Source organism: Bos indicus x Bos taurus, chromosome 5, assembly GCF_003369695.1.
Source record: "Bos indicus x Bos taurus breed Angus x Brahman F1 hybrid chromosome 5, Bos_hybrid_MaternalHap_v2.0, whole genome shotgun sequence".
Lineage (NCBI taxonomy): Eukaryota > Metazoa > Chordata > Mammalia > Artiodactyla > Bovidae > Bos > Bos indicus x Bos taurus.
This window is the reverse complement of record NC_040080.1, coordinates 118,281,995-118,309,561: the sequence shown is the minus strand read 5'-3', so window position 1 is coordinate 118,309,561 and position 27,567 is coordinate 118,281,995. Positions and strand designations below refer to the sequence as shown.

Sequence of the window (27,567 nt, the reverse complement as noted above, 5' to 3'; positions counted from 1 at the left end):
GTTGGATCTGTTTGCAGTCCAAGGGACTCTCAAGAGTCTTCTCCAACACCACAGTTCAAAAGCATCAATTCTTCTTACATCTTAGACAACCACATCTTACATCTTAGATAACCACAATGTAGTAGAACTAGAATTGGAGAATTGACAATGAATCAATCAACCTTATTCTGACTTTACCAGTTTTAAAATCCAGTGAGTGTGTGTGTATGTGTGTGTTTAATTCTATATGATTTCATTACATGTGTAGATTCGTGTGGCCACCACCTATCAAGATATAAAACAGTCTGATCACCACAAAGATCCCTCATGTTCTCATATGGCTGTGCCTATTCCCTTCCTGCTTGCCATTTCCCTTGCATGTAACTCGTGGAAACCATGAATCAGTTCTTCACTTATATACTTTTGTCATTTAATATATGTTTCAGAAATGAAATCATATGCAGCATGAGACTATGCAGCCTCTTGGGATTAACTTCTTTCACACAGCATAATACCATGTAGATTCATCTGAATTGTTGTGTATGTCAATAGTACATTTAAAAAAAAATTCCCATTCCCATGGGATGGATATACAATTTATTCACTACTGTAAGATATTGGATTGTTTTCAATGTTTGGCTACTATGAATAACTCTGTTTTGAACACTCATATACAAGTTTTTACGTAAACATAAATTTCCACTTCTCTGGGATCAATGCTGGAAAATAGAATTTCTGTGTTGTATGGGAACTGCGTGTTTAGTTTTAAAAAAACTTGCCAATAACCCTGTGTATGAGACAGCAAAAGAGACACTGATGTATAGAACAGTCTTATGGACTCTGTGGGAGAGGGAGAGGGTGGGAAGATTTGGGAGAATGGCATTGAAACATGTAAAATATCATGTATGAAACGAGTTGCCAGTCCAGGTTCGATGCACGATACTGGATGCTTGGGGCTAGTGCACTGGGATGACCCAGAGGGATGGTATGGGGTGGGAGGAGGGAGGAGGGTTCAGGATGGGGAACATATGTATACCTGTGGCGGATTCATTTTGTTATTTGGCAAAACTAATACAATTATGTAAAATTTAAAAATAAAATTTAAAAATTAAAAAAAAACAAAAACAAACAAAAAAAAAAACTTGCCAAAATATTTTCCAGTACAACAGAAACTATTTCTCTATATCCTTGTCAGCATTTGGTGTTGTTGCATCTTTAAAAATTTTAGCCATTCTGATAAATATGTACCGGCAACTAATTGTGGTTTAATTCACATTTCCCTAATGGAATTGCATTGAGCCTACATATCAACTTGGGGAGAACTGACATCTTTACTATGTTGAGTTTTCCAATCTATGAAAAAGTGAAGGTCACTCAGTTGAGTCTGACTCTTTGAGATCCATGGACTGTATAGAATACTGGAGTGGGTAGCCTTTCCCTTCTCCAGGGGATCTTCCCAACCCGGGGATCGAACCCAGGTCTCTCGCACTGCAGGCAGATTCTTTACCAGCTGAGCCACAAGGGAAGCCCAAGAATACTGAAGTGGGTGGCCTATCCCTTCTCCAGTGGATCTTCCCAACTCAGGAATAGAACCAGGGTCTCCCGCATTGTAGAAGATTTTTTTACCAACTGAGCTATAAGGGAAGCCCATGAACATGGTATGTCTCTCTATTTAGGTCATCCCTCACTTCTTTCACTAGCATTTGTAAATAGCTAATAGCAAGCAAATAGTGTGCATATATTGTAGAGTTTCTACCTATGTATTTCACTTTCTTTGAAATGATTATAAATGTATTTTAATTTTGGTGTTTGTGTGTTTATTGTTATTATATAGAATTGGCATTAATTTTTCTTCATTGATCTTAATCCTGTGATCTTGCTGAAATAAATTTTTAGGTTCTAGGAGTTTTATTTATGAAGAATCATTAGGATTTTCTAGATAGTCAAGTCATCTGTAAATAGGGACAGCTTTATTTCTTCATTTCCAATTTTGTATGCCTTTTTATTTCCTTTTATTGCCTTAATGCTGTGGCTAGAACTTCTAGTACTATAGTGAAAATAGTGGTTAGAATTGAATCCTTGCTTTGTTCCCTATCTTAGAAGGAGGCATTCTGTCACTATTAAGAATCATAGGTATAGTTTTTTTTTAAGATGCTCTTTATCAACTTGAGATGGTTATTGTCTACTCCTAACTTGCTGAGAGCTTTAAAATTATGAATGAGTATTGGATTTTGTCAAATGCTTTTTCTGTGTCAATTTATATAGTCATCTTTTTTTAGGCTCTTAATTTCTCCTCATTCTGTAAGTTGAAGGCTTTGATGATGAGGCTTGCTATGAAAATGAAGTCTTGGTGGAAAGCTAGGTGTCAGTCATGTTTAGGAAATATTTGGAGTACTGGAAGAAAGTATAGATCAAAGACTGGAGTCATAATAGTATAAGAATTTCTTAATGTACATTTAAAGTTGAGCAAAGTATTAAATTCTTAATAAATGGCAGCATACAGAAGGATACAAATATCTGTGGATTCTGGAGCAAAGGGAATATATTCCCATTAAAATACAAGACACAGGACTTTCTGGATTCCCTGTGCCCTAAGTGTAGTAGCTTCCTTTCAATAAACAATATTAAGCAATAACATTTCTTCAACTTTACAGGGACTTACAATCTATTCACTCTATCTCATTTTCACTGTCTTTAACATACCCTCACTTTCCTCCCTCCCAGTTTTGATTCCATGTCCATATTTAAAATTGCTCCCTTGTCAATACCCTTTATCTCCCTTGCCCCACTCTCCCACCATTGTGATTGCCTATCTCTGATTCCTGTTAAATCTAGCTCTCTAACTACTCTAGGCCTGCACTCAAATGGCAGAGAGTAACTTCAAAAAACTTTAAATTTGTGTCCACTCATATCATGTGGGCACTTAGGTCCAATAATCCCAAAGCCCAACATTTCCATTTTCTATTTTTTATTTACGCACCCTCTCAGATTACTGTAGCATATTTTCACTTATTTCCTGAAATAGTCAACACTTTTACTCAGCTGATGACCTTGCTTCCTATTTTGACTGAGAAAAATAGAAACAACTGAGACAGAATTTTCACAAACATTCATCCATTTTCAGGGTGTTCCCACTTAACCATCTTCCTACTGGTTCCTACAGATCAAATGTCCTCAAACCAAGCTCCCCTCTTCTTTACTGTTAGAACCCATCCTCTTATACCCAGCCTAGGACGTATTAACTCCAGCAGCTCTTCCCATTCTCTCCTGCATTAAGATTTTCTCTCTGATTGCATCATTCCCATCAGTATGTATTTATAATGCACTCCAACTTTCTCCTGGAAAAACAATCCCATCTCTTAATCCTGTATCCTCTCCTGGATGATGCTCTGATTCTCCACCACCCTTTATAGAAAAACATCTGGAAATATTTGCCTGGACTCACTACTTACCACTACTCTCTTCCCATTCACACCTGAACCCTCTCCAGGGAGGCTTTTGCCACTAGCACTCTGCTGATCCAGTTCATGTGAAGCTCACGAATGGCTTCTACATTGCCAAATATAATGACCAATTCTTGGTCCACATAGTTTTATAATTTTTAAAAATTTTATTGAAGAGTCGTTGGTTTAGAATGTTGTGCTAATTTATGCTATACAGCAAAGTGACTCAGTTTTATGTATATATATGTAGTTGTTAATTCACTCGGTCATGTCTGACTATCTGCGATCCCATAGACTGCAGCACACCAGGCCTCCATGTCCTTCACTGTCTCCCAGATCTTGCTCAACTCATGTCCATTGAGTTGGTGATGCCATCCAACCATCTCATCCTCTGTGCCCCCTTCTCCTCCTGCCCTCAATCTTTCTCAGCATCAAGGTCTTTCCAGTGAGTTGGCAGTTTGTATCAGGTGACCAAATGACTGGAGCTTCAGCTTCAGTCCTTCCAATGAATATTATGGATTGATTTCCTTTAGGATTGACTGGTTTGATCTCTTTGCTGTGCAAGGGACTCTCAATAATCTTCTCCAGCACCACAGTTCAAAAAGCATCAATTCTTCATCATTCACCTCTCTTTATGGTCCAACTCTCACGTCCATATGATTGGAAAAATCATAGCTTTGACTATATAGACCTTTGTTTTCGAAGTGATGTCTCTGCTTTTTAATGTGCTGTCTAGGTTTGTCATCGCTTTCCTTCCAAGGGGCAAGTGTCTTTTAATTTCATGGCTGCAGTCACCATTCACAGTGATTTGGAGCCCAAGAAAATGAAGACTTTCCATTTTTTCCCCCACCTATTTGCTATGAAGTGATGGGACAAGATACCATGATCTTAGTTTTCTGAATTTTGACTTTTAAGCCATCTTTTTCATGCTTCTCTTTCACCTTCATCAAGAGGCTCCTCTTTGCTTTCTGCCATTAGGGTGGTGTCATCTGCATATCTGAGGTTATTGATATTTCTCCTGGCAATCTTGATTCCGGCTTGTGATTCATCCAGCCTGGCATTTCTCATGATGTACTCTGCCATACAAGTTAAATAAGCAGGGTGATGATATACAGCCTTGATGTATTCCTTTCCCAATTTTGAACTATGTCTGGTTCTAACTGTTGTTTCTTGACCTGCATACAGGTTTCTCAGGAGGCAGGTCGGGTGGTCTGGTATTCCCGTCTCTTGAAGAATTTTCCACGGTTTGCTGTGATCCACACAGTCAAAGGCTTTAGCATAGTCAATATGGAAAGGAATATATATATGTGTGTGTATATATATTCTTTTTCATATTCTTTTCTATTCTATCACAAGACATTGAATACAGTTTCCTATGGTATGCAGTAGGACCCTGTTGTTTGGCCATCCCAAATATAATAATCTGAATCTGCTAATCCCAAGCTCTCAGTACTTCCCTTCACACTGCCCCCACCCACTCCTGGCGACCACACGCCTATTCTCTAGGTTGGAACACATAGTTTTGAGAGTCAGAAATGCAGACACAGAAATCTCGACCTTGCCTTTCCCTAAGTCTTTGTGTTATCAATAAATGTCAATAGCAACCTTTTAGCTTCTCAGATAAAATGTCATAGTGTCAACCTTGAGGTCCCTCAATGTACCCCATGTAGTCCTTTAGCAGCACCCCATCACTTCCTACCACCTCCACTGCCACCATCCTGGTCTAAGCCATAGTCATCTCTTTCACATCCGATTATATCATGCCCCATCCAGAATAAAAGCCAAAGTCTTGGAGGCAGCCTCCAAACCTTATGCAATCTGGCTTCCCCATCATCTTTCTGACCCCACCTCCTTTTCCTCTCTCCCTAGCTTACTGCATTCCAGCCACACAGGGCTGCTTGCTCTACTTGAAACACACCAGCCAAAGTCCTACCTCGGGGCCTTTTGCCTATGATGCTCCCTTGCCCTCAGCTATCTACATATCTCAATTCCTACAGATCTTCATTCAAATGCGAGGCTTTCCCTGGTATTTTTAATATTGCAGCCCATCTTCCTGGGTCTAGCACTCTCTATATCCCTTCTCTTATCTTTTATTTTGCTTAAACATTTAAAAAATTTTCTGTCCCCCCATTAGAATGTGAGCTCCATGAGGTCAGGACTTTTAATCAGTTGTGATCACTATGCCAAAAACAGTACCTTGCATATAGCTGTTTCTTTTTTAAAATTTTCATTTATTGGTTTATTTTTGGCTTCCCTGAGTCTTCAGTGGCTTTGTGTGGGCTTTCTCTAGTTGTGGGGAGTGGGGGCCACTCCTCACTGGAGTGCGTGGGCTTCTCATTGCTGTGGCTTCTCTTTGTGCAGCATAGGCTCTAGGTCTGCGGGCCCCAATAGTTGTGGCTCGTGGGCTTAGATGCACGGTGGCATGTGGAATGTTCCCACAGCAGGGATCCAACCCATGTCCCCTGCATCAGCAGGTAGATTTATATCCTTTGTACCACCAGGGAAGTCCGTCTTTAGAAAAAGAAGAAAAAAGCTGTTTCTTAATAAAATTTGCTGAATAAATGAATGAATAAATAAAATCCAAAGCTGATAATCTTGGGACAGTTTAAGAAAAGTATTGGGATCCAATGCTTGCGTTGGTGCTATGCTGAGGAGAGATCCCTGTGAATTGGGGAACGCATCCCAGCCCCTTCCTTGTGGTACCCAGAACATCTCAGGAAGCTGTGGTCCTTTGAGAGCTGCCTGCCGGGCAGACCTGGGTCCAAAGAACAGTCTTAGGATCATCATCTTCACAGAGATGTGGCTTCTTTAGAGTGGCTCCCCTGGATGGTATCAAATAACAGCATTCACACCAGCTGCATGTAAACACGGTCCTATGACCAAAATGTAGCTGGCAGTTCAAATCCTAATACCTCTTGATTTTAGAGATATCGAAACGAATGAAGATGTTAGCAGTGCTTTTCATGAAGCCACAAATGGTGCTCCCCTGTTGCTTTGTTTTCACCACCACCACCACCACCACCACCAATGAATCAGTGGTAATAAGGAGAAAAGCACAAGACAGATTATACTCTATTTCCCAAGTTTCTGTGAGGCAGATTCTGGCAAGAGAACTAAAGTATCTCCCCAAGTATAACCTGGTGCAGTCGTTTCTCAGATGCCTCTGAATGATGACTGTTGCTTGAGGCCTTACTCTGACTGTTGCTGCCTTCTCTCCATCTTGCCTGTCATCACTCAAGAATGGTGGCCATTTTAATTGTAGTCAAGGTAATTTGAATTTAGATCTTCTAAAGTGTCTTCTCTTTTAACAACTTCCCACATTCCTGACAGGTGCTGTTTAGAGTGGCAGACTGTTTTATACTCCTGACAAGGCAGGGGAAGATGGTTTTAGAAGGTTAAGAAAAAAAAGAATTAAAAAAGGGTGGATATGTTTACAGTCCTGATTTCCTTTCTTTTTATGTTATAAATGAAAGATTTAAGTACTTTAGATTATAGGGCAAGAACAACTGCTGGAGGTCCACTTCTGTTTAATTAATTTCAAGAACAATTTTGATCCCTGGTACAAGAGGAGAATGCTTTCCTAGCTAGCTCATTGGTAAAGAATCTGCCTGCCAATGCAGGAGACTCCACGTCTGCCCCTGGGTGGGTAAGATCCCCTGGAGAAGGAAATGGCAGCTCACTCCAGCATTCTTGCCTGAAAAATCTCATGGACAGAGGAGCCATGGGGTCGCCAAAGAGTCAGACACGACTTAGGACTAAACAACAAAAGAGAAGAAAGGTGGAAAATAGTGATAAAGAATAAGGGACGTGAAGACCGCTGGGCGATGAAGGAGCGGGGAAGAGGGTAAGTGTATATTGATTTTTACTGTCTCATCAGGAGCTACTTTGTCATAGGGGTGGGCAGGGTGACACAAGGGATTTTATGTTTAGAATTGGTTCTTCCAGTAGGATGAATGCTGCTTCCAAAATAAATAAATTAAGGAAGAAAGGGAGGAAGAAAGTGAAAGCAAAGAAAAAGAGAGAGGTAAGTGCAGACTGTATCCTCAGAGTGTCTTTTGCTGTGTTTTAAATGGGTGCATGGAATATGTGAAGGGAAGAGTGTGGAGATGCAAAGCCAGGATGCCAGGAGAGTAGCTAAAAACTCTACTGTAAAAAAAAATTGGTTGGTTGACATCGTATGATTAGTTCATCTTCTTTGCCACTTTCCTGGTGCTCTTATTACTGTTTTTCAAGCAGTGTTCCTTTTCTGGCTGGTATGACTTTATTTTTTATAAAAATTTATTTTTGGCTGTGCTGGATCTTCATTGCTGTGTGAGGGCTTTCTCTTGTTGCAAAAAGTGGAGTCTGCACTTCCTGGCGATGCACTGGCTTCTCACTCTGGTGGCTTCTCTTGTGGCGTGCAGGCGCTAGGCACGTGGGCTTCACAGCCCCGAGGCATGTAGAAATTTCCTGGACCAGGGATTGAACCCTTTTCCCCTTCATCGGCAGGGGGATTCTTAACTACTGGACCATCAGGGAAGTCCCTGGCTTGTGTAACTGTACAGCTGTGCATTGGAAATTTAAAAGCATACCAATGAGGATGGAGTTATTTTAAAATTTTAATTTATTTTCAAATAATTTCCAACTCTAAGAAAAGTTGCATTAATAGCATGACAATCTCCTGAATATTCTTCTCCCAAATTGAAGTTTAGCCAATTGTTCCAACAGTGCCCTCATAACAAAATGCCCAATTCAGGACAGCATCGTACTCAACTGTCATCCCCTCGTGGTCTAGAATTCCTCAGTCTACTGGACTTTCAGGAACTTGACATTTCTGAAGGTCATTTTGTAGAAACTTTCTAAATTTATGTTTGTTTTATATTTCCTCTTGATTGTAACCAGGGAATGATTTTGTTCTGAAATATTAGAGAAGCGATGTATTTTTCTCATTTTATTTTATCCAGTGGCACATGATATTGCTTTGTCCCATTACTGGTATAGTTAACTTTGAACTTGATTCAGATGGTATTTGTGAGGTTTCTACACTATAAAGTGAAGTTTTCATTTCCATTGTAATTAACAGATATTTTATAGAAGTATACTTTGAGCTGTAAGATCCTTCTTCATCTTACTTTCACCCACTAATTTTGGCATTCATTGATGTGTCTTGCCTGAATTCCTTCAACATTTTTAGTTGGACTTCTAAGAAAGAGCTTTCTTTCCTTTCTGTTTATCTACCTACTTATATCAGTGTGCAGTCACGGATTCCATTATATTCCATTCCTTTGGGTTATAATCCATTACTGTATTACCTATTTTGATGCCCAAATGGTTCCAGATTTGCTCAGTGGGAGCTCCTTCATGGTGGCTCCTGAGTTTTTGGTTATGTCTCTATCATTCTTTTGAGAACTTCTTTATTTTCTGGCACATGGGCATGTTGAAAGTTCATCTCGTCCTTTTCCTGACCCTGACCTTCAGAATTTCCATGAGCCCTAAAAAGATGCATTTAGAAACCAAGACTTGGGGATCCTCTATGACCCACCTCCCAGAATATTGGAAATAAAAGCAAAAATAAACAAATGGGACCTAATTAAACTTAAAAGCTTCTGCACATCAAAGGAAACTATTAGCAAGGTGAAAAGGCAGCCTTCAGAATGGGAGAAAATAATAGCAAATGAAGCAACTGACAAACAACTAAACTCAAAAATATACAAGCAACTCCTACAGCTCAACTCCAGAAAAATAAATGACCCAATCAAAAAATGGGCCAAAGAACTAAATAGACATTTCTCCAAAGAAGACATACAGATGGCTAACAAACACATGAAAAGATGCTCAACATCACTCATTATCAGAGAAATGCAAATCAAAACCACTATGAGGTACCATATCACACCAGTCAGAATGGCTGCGATCCAAAAGTCTACAAGCAATAAATGCTGGAGAGGGTGTGGAGAAAAGGGAACCCTCTTACACTGTTGGTGGGAATGCAAACTAGTACAGCCACTATGGAGAACAGTGTGGAGATTCCTTAAAAAACTGGAAATAGAACTGCCTTATGATCCAGCAATCCCACTGCTGGGCATACACACTGAGGAAACCAGAAGGGAAAGAGACACGTGTATCCCAATGTTCATCGCAGCACTGTTTATAATAGCCAGGACATGGAAGCAACCTAGATGTCCATCAGCAGATGAATGGATAAGAAAGCAGTGGTACATATACACAATGGAGTATTACTCAGCCATTAAAAAGAATACATTTGAAAGTTCTAATGAGGTGGATGAAACTGGAGCCTATTATACAGAGTGAAGTAAGCCAGACAGAAAAACACCAATATACTAACGCATATATATGGAATTTAGAAAGATGCTAACAATAACCCTGTGTACTAGACAGCAAAAGAGACACTGATGTATAGAACAGTCTTATGGACTCTGTTGCAGAGGGAGAGGGTGGGAAGATTTGGGAGAATGGCATTGAAACATGTATAATATCATGTATGAAACAAGTTGCCAGTCCAGATTCGATGCACGGTACTGGATGCTTGGCGCTAGTGCACTGGGACGACCCAGAAGGATGGTATGGGGAGGGAGGAGGGAGGAGGGTTCAGGATGGGGAACACATATATACCTGTGGCAGATTCATTTTCATATTTGGCAAAACTAATACAATTTGTAATGTTTAAAAATAAAATAAAATTAAAAAAATCAATAGAAACCAAGACTTGGGCATTAAGTTTGCTCATTCCTACTCAGGTCCTCATAGTGGATTCACACACACACACACACATTTAAATATCTACATACATATATCCATATCTGTAAAATTACATGTTGACAGCCACTCTTTCAATTGTAAGTCAATGACCCAAAACCACGGCATTCACCTCAACTTTCCCCCCTTTCAGTATTTGTACCTTCCTTCTCCAGCACTAAGATTCCCTATATGTAGCCCATCACTTAATTCCTTCGGACTTCTAACCTGCTCGCAAGCCCACCTTGTGTAGGCTCTGATTCCCACCAAACTGCCTTCCTGCCCACTCCAACACCCCTCTGTGTGGACCCTGACACACACTATACAGCCTTTCTGCTGCAAAGAAAGGAAGACAGGTATTACTGTCATTTTTAACTGAGCTTTCTGCATTGGCTGGTTATCTTGGCATCACAGAAACACAGTAGTGAATTGGTAACAGTGCTGTTAAAACAGCATATGGATGGTTTATTTACTCAAAATCAGTTTAATGAAATACTGCATATATTACACATACTTTACACTTGCGTCTGTATGTACATATTGCTTACATAGGGATGCCTACACGGAACCAGGGTTTACAGCCTTTTGTGGGCAGTTTAGACAGTTTTTCAAGGGAGAGTTTGACCACAGGTGCTTCTTACTTCAGGCTTCCTGGTGACAGTGGTAAAGAATACACCTGAATGCAGGAGACATGGGAGACATGGATTTGACCCCTGGGTCAGGAAGATCCCCTGCAGGTGGAAATGGAAACCCACTTCGGTATTCTTGCCTGGAAAGTTCCATGGACAGAGCAGCCTGGTTGGCTGCAGTCCATGGGGTCACAAAGAGTTGGACGTGACTGAGAGACTGAGCACATATGCACACTTATTTTATAAGTCAGCTTCAGACTCTAATTCCTGTGTAAAGTATGATGCCACCGTATGCCTAAACTGTCTCTAGTCAAATTCTCCTTTGGGAGAACACATCACTGGTTTCCAAGGATCAGATGCTGATTCTAGATCTTATTTATCTATTACTGGCTTATTCAAGGAAAATGATAATTTTTGTTTGTTAGTTCACCACGTTTCTAGGCCAGAGCTAGGGAAGAGCAAGGTCTTGGCTATCGGACCAACTCCAGTAGGATGGCTCACTGGGGCCGTTCATAGAAGGCCAAACCGCAGGGCGCCCTCACCAGGCATGGAGACCAGAGTGCTGGGCAGGGAGGGGGAGACAAGCCTTAAACCAGGGGGAGAAATGACAGAGGCCAAGAAGCCGGTGACAAATGCTGAATGGACCGTTTGTTCATTCAACATGTACTTATTAAGATGTGTGTGATGTGCACGTGTGCTCAGTTGTGTCCGACTCTATGACTTTTTGGACTGTAGTCTGCCGGGCTTCCCAGGCCATGTCCCAAGCAAGAATACTTGTGATTTCCCAAGCAAGAATACTGGAGTGTGTTGCCATTTTCTCCTCCAGGGTATCTTCCCTACCCAGGGATTGATCCCGCGTCTTTTACATCTCCTGCATCCGCAGGCAGGTTCTTTACCACTAGCGCCACCTGCTAAGCCCATCTTCAGTTAAATTGTTATTTTGTTTATTGTTCATTATCTATAACCTTTTTGAATGGCTATTGAGTAAATGAAAGGTATTCAGTTTGGTTTCAAGTTTTCTCAGTTCAGTTCAGTCGCTCAGTCCTGTCTGACTCTTTGCAGCACGCCAGGCTTCCCTGTCAATCACCAACTCCTGGAGCTTACTCAAACTCATGTCCATTGAGTCAGTGATGCCATCCAATCATCTCGTCCTCTGTTGTCCCCTTCTCCTCATGCCTTAAAGTTTTCTGGACTTTACAAAATCAGGTGATAATTTCATAAGACAGTTCTCCCCAGGAGATTATGTGACTGGCAGAAACCTATTTTGAAGATTAGGAAGAATTATAGATTACTCTTAAGTGGTTATCAATAAATAAACAATGATGTATGTGACATTTACCTTTTGCAGAATTTGATCTATTTTAAAATGGGATTTGGTTCTTTTCCCTTTACTTTTACATAATTTATTATATATTTAGTGGGCCTTCTCTTAGAGTCACTTCTCTTTACTGACACACTTTCAGTTCTGTAGAGTTCGTGGATAAGAAAAAAAAGTAAATCACCATGATGGTCTCTATATTACCTCTGCAAATAATTGCTTGGGCAAGAGCTCTAGACTAATAAATGAGGGCATGTGGATAATTTAGAATGTTTTTCTTTTTAGAACCAATTGCCTGGGAATTGAAAAATTCAAGGTGCTTTTTCATGGTGTTATTGTTTGAATTAATTAAGAAAATTTTCACTTCATTTGGAATTATTTCTATTCTTCTCAATTTTCCCTCCTGAGAAAGTATGGGAGAATGTGGCCCTTTGGGAAAAATTTAATTAATTCAGTCCACAGTCAAACACTATAAGATGAAATTCCTCAGGCCTGTGCCTTTTTGGACTTGTGGAAACTGACAGAATGCACTCTTTGGTCTCCCTCCGAGCCGCGGCCCACCCCTCATCTGCGCTGCAGAAGCTCCCGTCTCAGGCGGGCAGGGACAGGAAGGGTGGCGAAGGGAAGGTGGGGTGGGGACCACAGGTCATCTTCATAATGTGGTTTCAACTTGCTGATACTTGTAAGGTGTGTCAGGAGCATTTTGAGCCTTAGGCAATCAGATGCGAGGGCTCATTCTGTTCAGTTCATAATGTGGATTATATTTTATAGAGTTGCCAGGACTTGATTATGTGCACCTCCTAGAATGTGCAGCTCTGAACATTTAAAAGCGAACTGCTATGCAACTCTGAACATTAAACAGAGAATTACTATAGGCAAATCTCATAGAAATAAAGAATTGATCCTACAGTCCCAGTTTTAGAATTTTGTATTTGGATGGAATTTGGAGTTTTATATTTGGAATTATATATTTGGATGACTTTCACATCACAGTTTAATTTGGCTGCGTGGCAAGCACTGAAAATGAAGGAGTGACACAAAACAATTTGTGTACTTTAGAACACTGCAATTTAGCTTAGTGACAAATCATACACTTCTATTCAGACCATATGGAAACATAGTCCACGTTTCTCATCTACTTATATCTCTCTGCATATCTTTTAAGGTAGATATAGATAAAAAAAGACCATACACCCAAATAAGACATAATGATCACAAAAAGTATTTATAAACATTACTTTGTGGACATACATTGATTTTAAACACATCCTTTACTTTAAATAACTTTGATTTTTCTGCCTAGAAGAGAAGAGTACATGAATAGCTATCACTAAGTTTACCTAGTTGAGTGTTAGCGCTTCTAAAAATGAGTCTAAAAAAAGTAAATATTCATTACTTTTTCACGTTGGAAGATTAAAGAAATAAATGATCCTTTGAAACTGAAAGTTAAATTCTCAGAAATGTCAAGAAAATATTTTGCTCAGTCTCACTTTAAGAGGAATTGAATAGAGATTATAAAAGCCTTTTGACATTACGCTATTGTTACATAATGTAACCCAGGTAATTAGGATCTGCTTAATTTGGAACCTGTAACAGAGAAGATATGAAATGTGTTTTGCTGCTTTGTAACTCATTTTTGAAACCCCATCTATTTAAAATGAATACAATAAAAGTGAAGAGAGGCTAGAAGTCATCCCTGGAGTTAAACTACGTGGTGAATGGAGGTACCACCTACTTGCATACAGGGCAGCCCCTGCCTCTCCAGCAGCGGCACATGTCCAAGGAATCCCGTGGATGGCACTACACAGTGGTCTACTCAGCTTAAACTGAAGGACCCCGTGGACTGTAGCCTACCAAGCTCCTCCGTCCACGGGATTTTCCAAGTGGGTTTCCATTTCCTTCTCCAGAGGATCTTACAGACCCAGGGATCAAACCTGGATCTCCCACATTGTAGGCAGACGCTTTACCGTCTGAGCCACCAGGGACAGAATTCGAAGGAAGACATACCTTTATTATTAACAAGCTGAAACATAAATAAAAACATGGTCTCCACTTTTCGTGGTCCCCAGATTAAAAAGTTCTTTAGTTAGGGTTTTTTTGTTTGTTTGGTTGGTTGTGTTTTGGTTAAACTCTAAGAACACTGATTTGTTCAATGGTAGCTAGGCAAAAGTTAAATGGAAAAAAAAAAAAAAGGTTAAATGGAGGACTATAGGTTGAATGTTATCATTCTAAGTGTAAGTCGCTCAGTCATGTCCGATTCTCTGTGACCCCATGGACTGTGGCCTGCCAGGCTCCTCTGTCCATGGGGATTCTCCAGGCAAGAATACTGGAGTGGGTTGCCATGCCCTCCTCCAGGGGATCTTCCCAACCCAGGGACAGAAGCCAGGTTTCCCACATTGCAGGCAGATTCTTTACCATCTGAGCCGCCAGGGAAGCCCTATCGTTCTAAGGCACCTTCTAATTGGCTCCTGTATCAAATCCATGGGAAACTAAACGTGTCAGAATGTGATGGAAAAATTCAAATATCAAAGGATGCAAAAATTAATTAAAAGGCATTTCCTGAATTGGAAAACACAGCTTACTGTCTTTAGAGACTTGTTCAAGTCAAAAATGACTCGGGAATTGGATTCTGAAGTTTCCACAGCTTTCTGTACTGATAGTGTTTGACTTCGGTTCAATACTACAATTTTGAGGTTTAGTCGCTAAGTTGTGTCTGACTCTTTGTGACCCCATGGACTGTAGTCCACCCTACTCTTTCTGTTCATGGGAGCGTCCAGGCAAGAATACTGGTTGCCATTTCCTTCTTCAGGGGATTTTCCCTACCCAGGATTTGAACCTGTGTATCCAGCATTGGCGGGAAGGTTCTTTACTGCTGAGCCACCATGGAAGCCCATACTAAAATTTTAGAAAGCCTGTAACAACACTTAAAATTTGTTGTTGATGGTGGTGGTGTGATTCCAGCATAGATAACTGATAGCTTATAACATTCAGGTTAGAGGTCAAATTTGAGACCTTATTACACATCCAGGGAAAACTACATTTTGAATAACCCTCAGTAAAATCTTCAACTCCAAATAGAGGAGGAGAAATTCACATTTGGACATTTATACTTTCAAAGTGACCAAATTACACATGATTTTCACTTGCTCTGAAATGACTCCATATATGCAATTTAAAATTTTATTTTTTCATCATTCTACAAAAAACTTAGCAATAAATTCTAACAAAAGTTTAGATGTTTAAAAAAGGAGAAACTATTCTCTTTTTTTAGCTAATCAGTATTATAACATTTATATATTGAGAGTGTTAGGGAATATATAACACATTTCCTGTGCATCTCTAATAAAAGAAAGCTTGCGATATGCTGTACTGACTTTTTCCCTTATTTTTCATAACTGCAGCATCATAATTAGAAAACAAACTGAGTAAGGTAACTCATTGCAAATTGAATCTGGTGTTAGAAGTAAGGTGCAAACGAGACTAAATCAGATATTTTAGTTTTTTCTAAACAGGATTGAACAGCATTTCGAATCACCTAGAATCAATTCTCATGGGACACTGGTCGAAATGATGATACTGAGTTAAGAAAACATTTTTCTGATGGAAAAAAATCACAAGTCAGAGATTGCCACTTACATTATCCAAGATAAGTTTGGTGATTATTCTGTAAATGAACATCGATTTCCGTGTAGACTCCAATGTTTCCAATCTCTGAGAAACGGTTCTGGTGTCTAAAATGTCCAGTTGCAGAATTAGGGCAAATATCTTCTAGTGAAGTGGTTGCTTCTCTGAGAAAACAAAAAGAATTGCTTCACATCTGAGTTTTGCCACGCTACAAAGTCTAGCTTGAATACAGCACGCATGCTCGCATGCTCAGCCGTGTAAAACTCTTGGTGAGTTCAGACTGTAGCCTGCCAGGCTCGTCTGTCCATGGAATTCTCCAAGCAATAATACTGGAGTGGGTTGTCATTTCCTCCACCAGGGGGTCTTCCGAGGGATCCAGACTGGATCTCCTGCATTAACAGGTGGATTTTTTTTAAATCATTGAACCACCTGAAAAACTCATACGGCAGAGGGAAAGAAAAGGGAAAAACCCTAAATTCATACCCTCTGTATTTACTGCTAACCCACAAGGTGGCACTAAAGAGAAAAGTGACAACAGTGAAGACCACAAGCAACTTCTGTACTAAATCAATTCTTTTATGGGCATTAATCCTATTTCCTGACATGATTATCCTTTTAATACGCTACTAAGTCAAAACATCCATATTCAGGTTCATTGCTTTTTTCTCACAGACTGTTCTTAGAGTTAAAAAAAAAAAATCATTTAATCCAGTAGCCAATTATAAAGAAGAAGTTTAAATACTTTAGTGTAGTTCTTTTGTAGGAAAGTTTTTTTTCTTCCATATACAGACTTTACAATCATTGTAAGGTTATAAATTATGACCATTTTTAATGCTTTGTACAGTGCCTGGCACTTAATGGTTTTATAAATTGTAAACAGTCTTATTTAATGTTTCAATATTTATAGTAAAATGATGTATTTAGACTTGTAACATAGGCATACCTTGTTCAATTGTGCTTCACAGATACTGCATTTTTTTTTTTTTTTTTACAAATTGAAGGTTTGTGGCAACCCTGTGTCTATCACGCCATTTTTCCAACCGCATCTGCTCACATTTTGGTAATTCTCACAATATTTCAAACTTTTTAATTACTGTCATGTTTGTTATGGTGCTCTGTAATCGGTGATATTTAATATTACTGCTGCAAAAATATTGTGACTTGCTGAAGGCTGAGATGATGGTGAGCAATATTTTTAAAAACTATGTATTTTTGGAGACATAATGCTATTGCATACTTAATATATTACAGCATAGTGTAAGCATAACTCTTACATGGACTGGGAAACCAACAAATGTATGTGATTTGCTATATTGTGATATTTGCTTTATTTTTCCGGTGGTCTGGAACTGAACCTGCAACATCTCTGATGCTTGTTTGTAGCAGTAGCATATAAATAACTTCTTTAAGGTATTGTAGGCAAAGTCTAATTGTTTGAGTTCCAAAAATAATCCCTGAATCGCCAAATACATATTCTACCTAACTTTCAAGGCAGCTGGAGAGCAATTCCTGGATGCATATGGGGAAATGTTCTCAGAAAGCCTTGTATGGAGAAACAGACAAATGGTGTGACATCAGCATAGCCTAATCACAACCCTGAAAGTAAGGGACATGGAGGATCCTTAGCTACAGTGCCATGCGGTAGAAGGAATTGGGTCTTCTCTAGCAAATCTCTCTGATTCTGAGCAAGAAGGAGGGCTAGCTCCCCAAAGAGGCTATTCTTCAGTTCATGATTAAGAGATAATATTATTCATCCACAGGTCTAAAATTTGAAGGAAAATACTATGATTTGGTTATTTTTTCCCTTGGTTTCAAAGTAGGAATTTAATGAGTCAAGAAACAATTTACATTTTTACTGTTATTGTATAATATGCATACTATATAGCTTGGGAAATATTTTCTAACAGAAGATATCTTTCTTACTCAGAAATGATTGCATCTTTGACTAGAATACTCACTCATTAAAAGTATGCCCTATGCATATGATTAAAAATAAATATTGTAGATCTGGATCAGCTTTTAAAACCTTATGTATCGGTATATGACCTCAAGATTAATGACATTTCATTATCTTAAAGCAAACACTTCACCCTATTTACCCTCATTGCTTTTTCAATCCATTTACAACCACCATTTGCTACTCAAATTTAAGAAGATATTGTAATTACCTCATTTAATGAATTAATTTTATTTTTATTTCATTTAAATTAAGATTTAATTGACGTGCTAACATTGTAAGTTTAACGTACATAGGTTTAAGGTGTCGGTGAAAGTTGAAGTGTTAGTCACACTGTCATGTCTGACTCTTTGAGACCCAAGGACTGTAGCCCGCCAGGCTCTCCTGTCCATGGGATTCTCCAGGCAAGAATACTGGAGTGAGTTGCCATTCCCTTCTCCAGGAGATCTTCCTGACCCAGGGATCCAACCTGGGTCTCCTGAATTACAGGCAGATTCTTTACCGCCTGAGCCACCAGGGAAACCCACTACATCTATATATTGTAATTTGTAACATGATTAATACTGTAGCATTATACCTCTGTCACTGTCACATAATTATTTCATTTTGTGGTGAGAACATTTAAGATCTAGTCTCTTAGCAACTTTGAGGTGTATAAACACTATGTAATTACCTCATTTAAAGAGCAATAGTGACAAACATTTATATATCAAACAAATGTCTGTGTATGTCTAGTAGGTACAGGTTTTAAGAGATAATATGCTTTATTATTAAATGGAAGAAGAGGGAACAAATGAGTGGAAAAGAGAAAAAAATTGGATTAGAAGGTACATATGGAAGAAATACAATGGGCTATTTCTGTCTTTATTTTACATTAATATCTAAATCAGCATACATTCTTCAAATATTTTTCATGGTTTAAAAGAGGTGAGGCACTACTCTAGTCATGTAAATTTGAACTGTCACATGAGCTCGGGTCAGAGACATAGTTATGAATACCTTCAAAAGGTAAGATTTCTATGGCATGTGCATGCGTGTGTGCTAAGTCACTGCAGTCGTGTCCGACTCTGTAAGTAAGACTTGTTCTGTTTAGTTTTAAGCATAATTATGAGATTCTTGGCCTAATAACATGTAGTAATACATTAATAGGTTAGGGAATGTTTTCCTCTTAAAACAACTTTATAACTTTAAGATTTTATGTGAGTAAAGAAGACATAATCAAATTTAAATATGATATCAATTCAAATTGATCTTTTTAAATAAACATATGTCAGATAACCAACAATTAAATCAAGGTGTTAATTGTAGTTAGTAAACATTATGAAATTTCACTGTTTCAATTATGGCTAATTTTAAACAGTCCTCCTCTTTCCATTGCTAAGATTCTTGAGGAAAGTTCTATCTTGAAGGGTGTTTCTTACATGTTACCCTTTAACAGATGCAATGATCAAATGGTATGAAAATTTGAAGTTATATATATAAAAATATTAATAAAGTTTGCAATATTGTTTTTCCCAAATTAAAAATTTCATCAAATTATCACCATCTCGAGTCTCAAACCACTTTTGGTGGCACGCGGCAGCCACTTCAGCTGGGAACAGACATTTGCACTGTTCACTGTCGGCTTTGATCTCCAGTCGTGTGACATCTTCAGGGCTGCAGCCGCTCAGAAAACAGATCAGTCCTGTTTTACCTGCCAGAGTAGCAGGGGCTGTTTTCTTTTCTTCATATGCTTTTACTAGTACAGGGTATTTTTATAAAGTCTTGTTATCCATTAATAGTTTTTAGTTAATTTTTTTTTTGCATATCAATGGAGAAGATTAATTAAAAACCCCTGAGAGCATAAAGAGATTAGTGTTTTAACTTTGGAATTTCCTTTACAGGATTTGAGAACTGGATGAGATCATGGAGGTTACCTAGTCCATCTAATTACTCTACATGGACCTGTGGAGAAACTGAGGCAGTGAGGTAGGTTAGGATAATGTAGGGAGGGGAGGGCAGATTTGTATCTTGTTCTTTCTGCTGAGTCGAGCTGTTTCTGAAAGTGAAGTGCTAATTACACTTGAAGGGGCTGAGTATAAAAAGGACACTTTAGTTGTGTCTCTACACACAAACCAGTGGGAAGAGAGAAAAAGCAGTTCAAGTGTAAACAATCAAAGACTAAAAAGCCTCTGAAGCCAGTGCATTCACTGAAAATAGTTCAGTTTGATTAATCATGGAACCTGGGTGTAGATTTAGTTAATAACTTCTGTTTGGACTTATGGATATTAAACATTCAGACTGTTTTCAATTTTACAAGCCTCTAAATCAAATATGGCCACAAAATGACTTGAAAGACATTTATTAACTAAAGAAAATAATCACAAAGTATCCAATAATAATAAATTTACCAAATTTATCATGAACGATAAGTGTGTTTCTGAGAAGAACATCAGGCACTTTGGAAAGTCTTATTCTGCATGGGTCTAACACTGGCAAAGTCTCTCCAATGTAGTCATTCACATACTGAAGGCAACTTCTTTACAGGAATATTAGTGAATCATCTCTTTAAGATTTTTGTTAGGTACACTATCTGAAATTTTGTCTTTTTTGGTTTTGGTTTGAGGAGGGTAGAATAGATATTCTCTAAGAAATAAAATTAAAAAGTTACTATACCAAAGTTATTTACTTCTCAGTGGTAGGTTATACACTTTCAGAAATTAACAAGAGAAAAATTCGCTGGGGCGCTTTTGTAACATCCATATAAGAGGAAGAAATATTTACCCACTTGGCCTTGATACTGCATTTACTGGGTGAAGTTGCATTTTAGAGGAATCAGGGTTTCATAAGTTGTGTTCACTACAGGTTAATGAGCTCGTGTCTGCTCCACTTAGGTCTCAGAAATAACCCATCCACTAATTTAATTATAGCCAGTTGAGACTTTACTAGTTGGTAAATGTATTCTTTAATTTCGAAATCCTCGAGAGTTGCCTTGTAGAGATTTTCAAAAGTACACAGATAAAATACAAAGAAGAACAGAAAAAGCCTTCTTTGAATCTTTTCTTGACTAATATCATTTAAAGATCCTTTAGTGGGTAACATCTTCATTGAGGCGGTGGTTCTCAGACTTCTAGGGGGTGGTTCCAGATTCCTCTTATAATTCAAGTGAGTTGTATCCATGGACTTTTGCTCAATAATCCTGAACTGTGGGTTGTTAGTACCCTAAGGTCAGAGAAGTTTGGTAAGCTGCTAAGAGTCACACAGCTCTCTGCCTATACTATGTTTCCTGAGTCTGTGAAAACAAACTAACAAACCTCCGGCTCCTCAATTCTTAAAATGCACACAGGCAGATACATATGGACAGCAAGAGCACAGAGATTTAAAAACAGAGCATAAAAAAGTAACTTGAACAGACTGTGGCATTTCCCTTGGTCTGTTGCTAACGGCCCACATAAAACATGCTTAAAAAAAAAAAAAAAACCAAAAACCTGGCACTTCTTTTTATCATCATTTAAAATGATTCAAATGGACATTCAGAATGTATGGCATTGGGAATGTATCCCATCTGAGTATAAATGGTAAAGAGCTTCATTGAACAGAGGGCTGTGTTTTCAGTGGTTTTCCGGCTGAAGTTGATACATATTTGGGCTGTCCTCTTTGGTCATGCTTTTAAAGCCAAACACAAGATTTTAATGTGTATGCTCAGGACTACAAACCCAGTGGTGTTAAACATGCCTTTTTGTAAGAAAAATAATTAGGGACATGATTTTTTAAAATGCCTTCGGGATTTGAAGATGTGCAAGAAATGTGTAAAAAGAAATTACTTCATTCTCCTTTTATTCTGCACTTTTAAAAATTGACTCTGAAGCCCATCACACTTTGTTTCATTGAAAACTAGAGACTCCTGCCTCTAAGCTGTGAGCTTTGGGGTGGCTGTATTCTGAATAGTGTTCCAATTAGAGTTCTTCACCTAAATTCTATGGCTTGGATATCCCCTATACTCAAACATATTCTGCACTCTAATTTAAAACTTCAACAAACTTAGACAAGAATCCATAACCAGCCAGTGGTCTGTGAATCTGTTTTGACGATACAGCTGTGGATGGACACTTCCTATTGATAACTGTTGTTAAAACAGTTTAAACGATTTTCATGATAACCCTGAAAACAGCCAAAAAAAAAAAAAAAAAAAAAGTAATTGTGACCAGGTGAAGTGAAAAACTGTCCAATCACAGAATATCCCTGTTCACGATTCTAAGTCTAAAGTAATGGAGCTCATGTCCTCAGCTTTTCTCAGTCTCAAGTTTCTGGTCCTGAATATTACACTTGAATATTTTAAGTATTTTCTCAATCTGAAAATATATTTGTTGGGAAAAGCAGTCCCTTTTCTGCAGCCTTTACTTCCGGAGGAGTCTAACGCTTTCTTGCTGACCCTTATTTTAATACCGCACGCCTGGACACATCACACAGTGTAGTGTCCGTTGTCAGGCTTTGGAGAATTTATTTCAATTTACATACAATCCTCCAAATCCTCTGGAGAGCCAGATGTGAAATCTGAGACCGCTCCTTCTCCCCAGCAGGCTCTTCCTTGGCCTCTAGTCATTCACAGCCAACGGCTCCAAGGCTCCCTCCGGGAAGGCGCGGTGGGGCTGAAGGGTCGGGAAGAGGGGTGACTGCGGGGCTCGTTGCGCCGAAGATTTACAGTACTTCTCGCATGCGGCGCAGCAACCCCCTCTGTGGCTGTGGGTGTCTGGTGTGACGGAGCGGAGAAAAGCTCTCTAATCTCCCAGGGCCTGCCTCTGCCGCTCCCCTCCCTCCCGCCGTTCCGGCCTCCTCGCTCTCGCGCTCTCGCCGTGGCCTTTCTCGGGGAGTTTCGGTCCCTGAGCGCAGCCAGAGTAGCTTTGGCAATCTAGATCTGGAGCCTGTGTACACACGCTCACGCACACACGCGCGCACACACATGCACACTCACTCGCACACACGCACTCCGGCTCTCCCCACGGGCATATAGAGCAAACCCGGAGCTTCATCTACCTTAGGGAGATGGCCCGGACGGACACTTCTTGCTCACTTGTCGTCTCCGGAGGTCAGCGCAACGTCGGGACCAGGGAGGCTCGCTGCCCGGTGTGCAGCCTCGCGCTGTTTGCCGCCACCGCTGCTTAAAGTGTCCAGGCTGGAGGAGAAGGCTTCTCCCGGACAGATTCCCGGCGCAGCTCTGCGGCCCTGGGACTTCACCGAGCTGCTTCACCCGGGTCTCTTCCGCCCCGGCCATCCTCGCGTCCCCGGCTGCGGGGCTCAGGACTCGGGAGCCTCCGCCGCTGCCGCCGCCGCCGCTGCTGCGAGCACATCCCACCCAGAGGACTGAACGCCAGCGCTGGAGTGGGGAGAGAAAGCGGCAGCCCTAACTTCCCTCTCCATCGCTCCCTCCTTGGCAGCCGCGGACCCGCTAGAAGGCTCCCGCGGAAAGCCAGGCGAGAGCTCGGCGCTGGGGACGGCGAGCTGGGAGCAGCGGGCGCACAGGGGCGGGGGCAGCCTGCGCCCCGGAGCCCGGCGCCCGCCGAAGTAGTGCGCGCTCTGGGGCGAGCAAGACGCTCTCCAAGTTGGGCGCGTCCCAGAGTCCGCTGGCCCGCGCCCCTGCAGCCGGTGTGGTGTCCGGAGAGAGGCGGGGCTGATGGGGGGCGTCGTGGGCGCTGTCGCCTACGGACAGAGCCCGTCTTAAAAGACGCCCGGCCGGTCTCCCCAGGGTCGCAGCTGGCGTCGCGCCCTCGGCCGGCGCGCGCTCTGATGCCGACGCTACCGGTGGCCCGGGTGGCCCGCTCACGGGGGGCGCCCGAGGGGGCGGGGGAGGAGGAGGAGGCTGTGTGATGGCCCTAGACGGCGAGCGGGGGAAACAAGAGGAGGAGAAGAAAAAGAAGAAGAAGAAAAAGAAGAGGAAGAAGAAGGAGAAGGGGGCTCAGAAGAGCGGCTCCCTCTTCGCGGCCACGATGGGCGAGAACGACGCCGCACTCCGGGCCGGCGGCAGGGGGCTCTCGGACCCGTGGGCGGACTCCGCGGGGGTGCGGCCCCGCACCACCGAGCGGCACATCACGGCGCACAAGCGGCTAGTGCTGGCCTTCGCGGTGTCCATCGTGGCGCTGCTCGCGGTCACCATGCTCGCCGTGCTCCTCAGCCTGCGCTTCGACGAATGTGGGGCGAGCGTGCCGTCCGGCGCCGACGGCGGTCCGGCCGGCTTCCCGGCGCGCGGCGGCAACGAGAGCCTTCCGGGCCCGGCCCGACGGAACCACCACGCCGGCGGGGACCCCTCACAGCCCGGGGCAGGCGCGGAGGCCACCCCTGAGACCCCGTCCGCCCAGCCGCCGTCTGGGGAGGAGCGCGAGCAGTGGCAGCCGTGGACGCAGCTGCGCCTGTCGGGCCACCTCAAGCCGCTGCACTACAATCTGATGCTCACCGCCTTCATGGAGAACTTCACCTTCTCCGGCGAGGTCAACGTGGAGATCGCGTGCCGGAACGCCACTCGCTACGTCGTGCTGCACGCCTCCCGGGTGGCGGTCGAGAAGGTGCAGGTGGCCGAGGACCGGGTGGCCGGGGCGGTCCCGGTGGCCGGCTTTTTCCTCTACCCGCAAACCCAGGTCTTGGTGGTGGTGCTGAATAGGACTCTGGACGCGCAGAGGAATTACAATCTGAAGATCATCTACAACGCCTTGATCGAGAACGAGCTCCTGGGTTTCTTCCGCAGCTCCTACGTGCTCCACGGGGAGAGAAGGTACGGAGGGAGGCGGTGCCCCGCGCCGCCCCACCCAGCCAGGCTGCTCTAAACCGCCGGGCAGCGGGCGACCAGGGGACCGGGCGAGCTTCGGATACACGGGGGGCCAAGGATGGAGTGAAGGAAGTGAAGGTGGGGTAGGGCCATCGCCCAGAACTCTCGGGGTCTTCCTGAGGCTTGGGTTCTTCCTTGGCCAACTCCACAAACTCACTCACCGGTACCAAATGCCACTCTAGGCTGGGACCCCCTGCCTCGTTAAAGTTGCTTAGACAGGCAGAGCACACAGCCTTTTTTTTTTTTTCTCTTTAAGAGTGATGTGTAATCTGAGCGGCCCCAGGCCAGGGTGACATCAAAACCCTGCCAACTTACCGTGGAGGGAAAATAGGTGAGCGCCAGAGGCCAGGGCCGCAGCTGGGTGAGGAGCCAGGACGCGGGAGGCAGGGCAAGATCCTTCCCGTGCCCCGCGCCCCAGCCTCCCACGCCCGCTTCTGGAAGGCATAGAGCCGTGGACAGGCTTTGGCCTCACGGAGTTTAGCAAAACTGGAAGTTGAGATTCTGGACAGTAAGAGCTGGTCCCAGTGACAGGGGGGTGGGGGTGGCGGCAGCTGCCTTGGCCAAAGCCAGCCAGGAATGTTCTTGCTGGTGCTTCCACCTTTCCTAACGCAGAGTGACTCCAGTTTGTTCCTGAGTTACTGCCTCTGGAAATGATTCCAGTGGTGAAAAGGGAAAAGCTAAGTGTCAGTCTCAAATGACTTATTAGTGAATGCCTTTGATGCTTCTTTTAGATTTGGACAGTATTCTGTTTCTTATTTTTTTGAGAAGCTGTGGGGTTTTTCACCATTTGTTTAGAGTCCAACAGAACCGGGTTCAGATCTCAGCTTCAACTCTACTGGTGGTGAAGGCTTGTGGAAGCTGATTAATCTGTCACCAGGTCCTAGCAATGACTACTTCTAGTGCTTAATGAGCGTCCTGTATCAACTCAATCTTACAGGAGCCCGACGAGCCTGGGTGCTGTCAACTCCCTGTTTTACTGATGGGGAAGAGGAGGCACCAAGAAGTGGAGTAACTTGTAATATAGTGAGCCGACAAAGAAGGTTTTAGACTTAGGCACTTTGGCTCCAGAACCTCTACTTTTAGTTTTAACTTGGTGAAAATAATAATAATAATATCCTCATGGAATTGTTGCAGATGTCCATGAATAAATGCACTGAAAAGCACTTAACCTTGTACTTGGCACATAGAGTGCCCACTCATAGAGTGTTATGAGTGTCCCATGGTAGCAAGCCCTCAAGCATGTTGTTGAATGCATAAACAAGTGATTCTTGTTTTTTCCCTGGCCCCTTGCATTGAAAATAACTGAATAATTAAATGGCTATGGGGCCAGGGAATAACCCAAATGAACTTAAAAATGAAATCAACAACCTTTGAAGTGGAGGCAGGTTGGAGATTAGTAATGGTGCCATTGGCAGAGACTCCCTTGTTCTCTAGAGATTCTCACAACAGCAGAAAACTTGGGATCAGAGCAGTCCAGGGCTCCTGGGGTCAGCAGACTGGGCAGCAGAGAGCTGGGACTCAAACTTAGGTTTTCTGATCCCTGGACTAGAGCTCATGCTGTCTGGAAACTCCCAGGAGAAGTTGCTATAGTATAAGAAGCTGGGAAAATTTCAGTGTGTTATGAGAGAACACAAAAGTTTTAACATTTATAGAGTGCTGTGGTATAACCTCATCTAAATAAATTGCCTAGTGCTTTAGTGGTTAGGGACCCTGGTGACTCAGATGGTAAAGAATCTGCCTACAATGCTGGAGACCCAGGTTCAGTTCCTGGTTTGGGAACATTCCCTGGAGAAGGGAATGGCAATCCACTCCAGTATTCTTGCTGGAGAATTCCATGGAGAGGAGCCATGGGGTCGCAGAGTCCAGCATGACTGAGTAACTAACACACTTAGTGGTTGTGTGCTAATTAAAACCTCCTATAAGTGAACCTATAAATTATTCACATTCAAACTCCTAAGACCAGATGTAGATAATTTAAAACCCCTTCCACCACATTCTCTGACATAGTCTCAAGAATAGAGATGAAAAATGTTGTTTAAAAGATCCATGAGCATGTCAAATTTGGGGGAAAAGCATAGAAGGCGAGTCTGCATGTTATGTCAAAATGTCTTGCTGTGGTGAAATAAATACTTCCAGCAAATCCTGTTTTTTTCTAAGCTGTGCCAAAATATATTTGGTGGAACTGAGCTTGTTGTGGTCAGTGCTTTCAAATTAACAGGACTCTTAAAAGGACCAGGTGTTCCTGCTTGACCTATAACTGATTGCTTGTACCCTAGTGCATATTTATATTCAAAATCTGCTTCATTTTCCCCAAAGATGTAAATAAGATGGTTGGGAGTTTAGCCTGCATCCCATTAACACTCCAGGATTTGGCATTTTTGGAGATCTTAGGATGGTTTTATACTAAGCAGCCTCTTAGAGAAGTACTTGTTCTTTTTTTCTTTTTCACCCTCAATATTAGAATGAATAGAATAATTTCTTATGTTTCTACTAGAGTTGATAAGGCAAAAGAAATCGAATCAAACAAGTCACAGTTATGTAAAATTAACATATATTAAGCTTTTTTTGTTTGTTGTTACTATGGATACTTGGAGAATTTTTAAACACACCAATATCAGGAACTCCGCTAGAGTTAGACTTTTATTGGTGACGATTCTGTCCCCCAAATGCAATGTAAATCGACATTTTAAAACATACTTTTCAAAAGGACTTAAATGCAAACTCTAAATTTTCTTTTGTTTAGTGACTGAATGTCTTGGTCTTTTAGTTAGTCAAAATTTTTGCCAATTTAATTATCAGACAATTTCTGTAATGAAAGTATTTAATCTTGCAATAGGGAGTCACACTGAGTAATTTGAGAGATTTAAAAAGAGCAATACTACCATTCTGTCCACCTGACTTAGTCTGTGTGGAAACAACTGGTTAATAATCAATCTGATTTTCTGGTTCACTCCTTACAGGCCCAAGCAAGGAAACTAGATTCATCATGTTCTGTATGCCTTTGACCCTGAAAAGTTTCATCCCCCAGGAGGTTTTGGAGGGGGCCTGGTTTTTGCTCTATAGAGAAGACTTACCTCCCCTGGTTC

At 41.7% G+C, this 27,567-nt stretch overlaps 2 protein-coding genes across 6 annotated transcripts in view; one reads left to right on the top strand and one right to left on the bottom strand.

The window, feature by feature from the left end:
- On the bottom strand, positions 1-24,196 carry LOC113893358 (potassium voltage-gated channel subfamily KQT member 3-like). 4 transcript variants are annotated; one of them, XR_003511296.1, is made up of 3 exons: positions 22,699-22,788; positions 15,741-15,892; positions 1-127 (listed from the first exon to the last, which is right to left on the bottom strand). XR_003511296.1 is itself a non-coding variant. In XM_027543350.1 (3 exons), the coding sequence occupies exons 1-2, from the start codon at positions 24,119-24,121 to the stop codon at positions 22,700-22,702; spliced, it is 348 nt and encodes a 115-aa protein (XP_027399151.1). In that variant the 5' UTR covers positions 24,122-24,196; the 3' UTR covers positions 20,011-20,886; position 22,699. The 4 variants fall into 4 exon arrangements, 2 of the variants coding, with proteins under 2 accessions (XP_027399151.1, XP_027399150.1); XR_003511297.1 differs by lacking the exons at positions 1-127; positions 22,699-22,788 and adding exons at positions 11,890-12,045; positions 24,113-24,192; XM_027543350.1 differs by lacking the exons at positions 1-127; positions 15,741-15,892 and adding exons at positions 20,011-20,886; positions 24,113-24,196 and having other exon boundaries at positions 22,699-23,038.
- Positions 23,513-27,567, top strand: part of TRHDE (thyrotropin releasing hormone degrading enzyme) — a 450,253-nt gene continuing 446,198 nt past the window's right edge. Inside the window, exon 1 of one of the 2 annotated variants that reach the window (XM_027543346.1) lies at positions 23,513-24,427. In XM_027543346.1, the coding sequence (XP_027399147.1) occupies positions 23,529-24,427 (899 nt within the window). In that variant the 5' untranslated portion in view covers positions 23,513-23,528. The remainder of the gene's footprint in view (positions 24,428-27,567) is intronic. The other variant, XM_027543348.1, reaches the window with a different exon arrangement.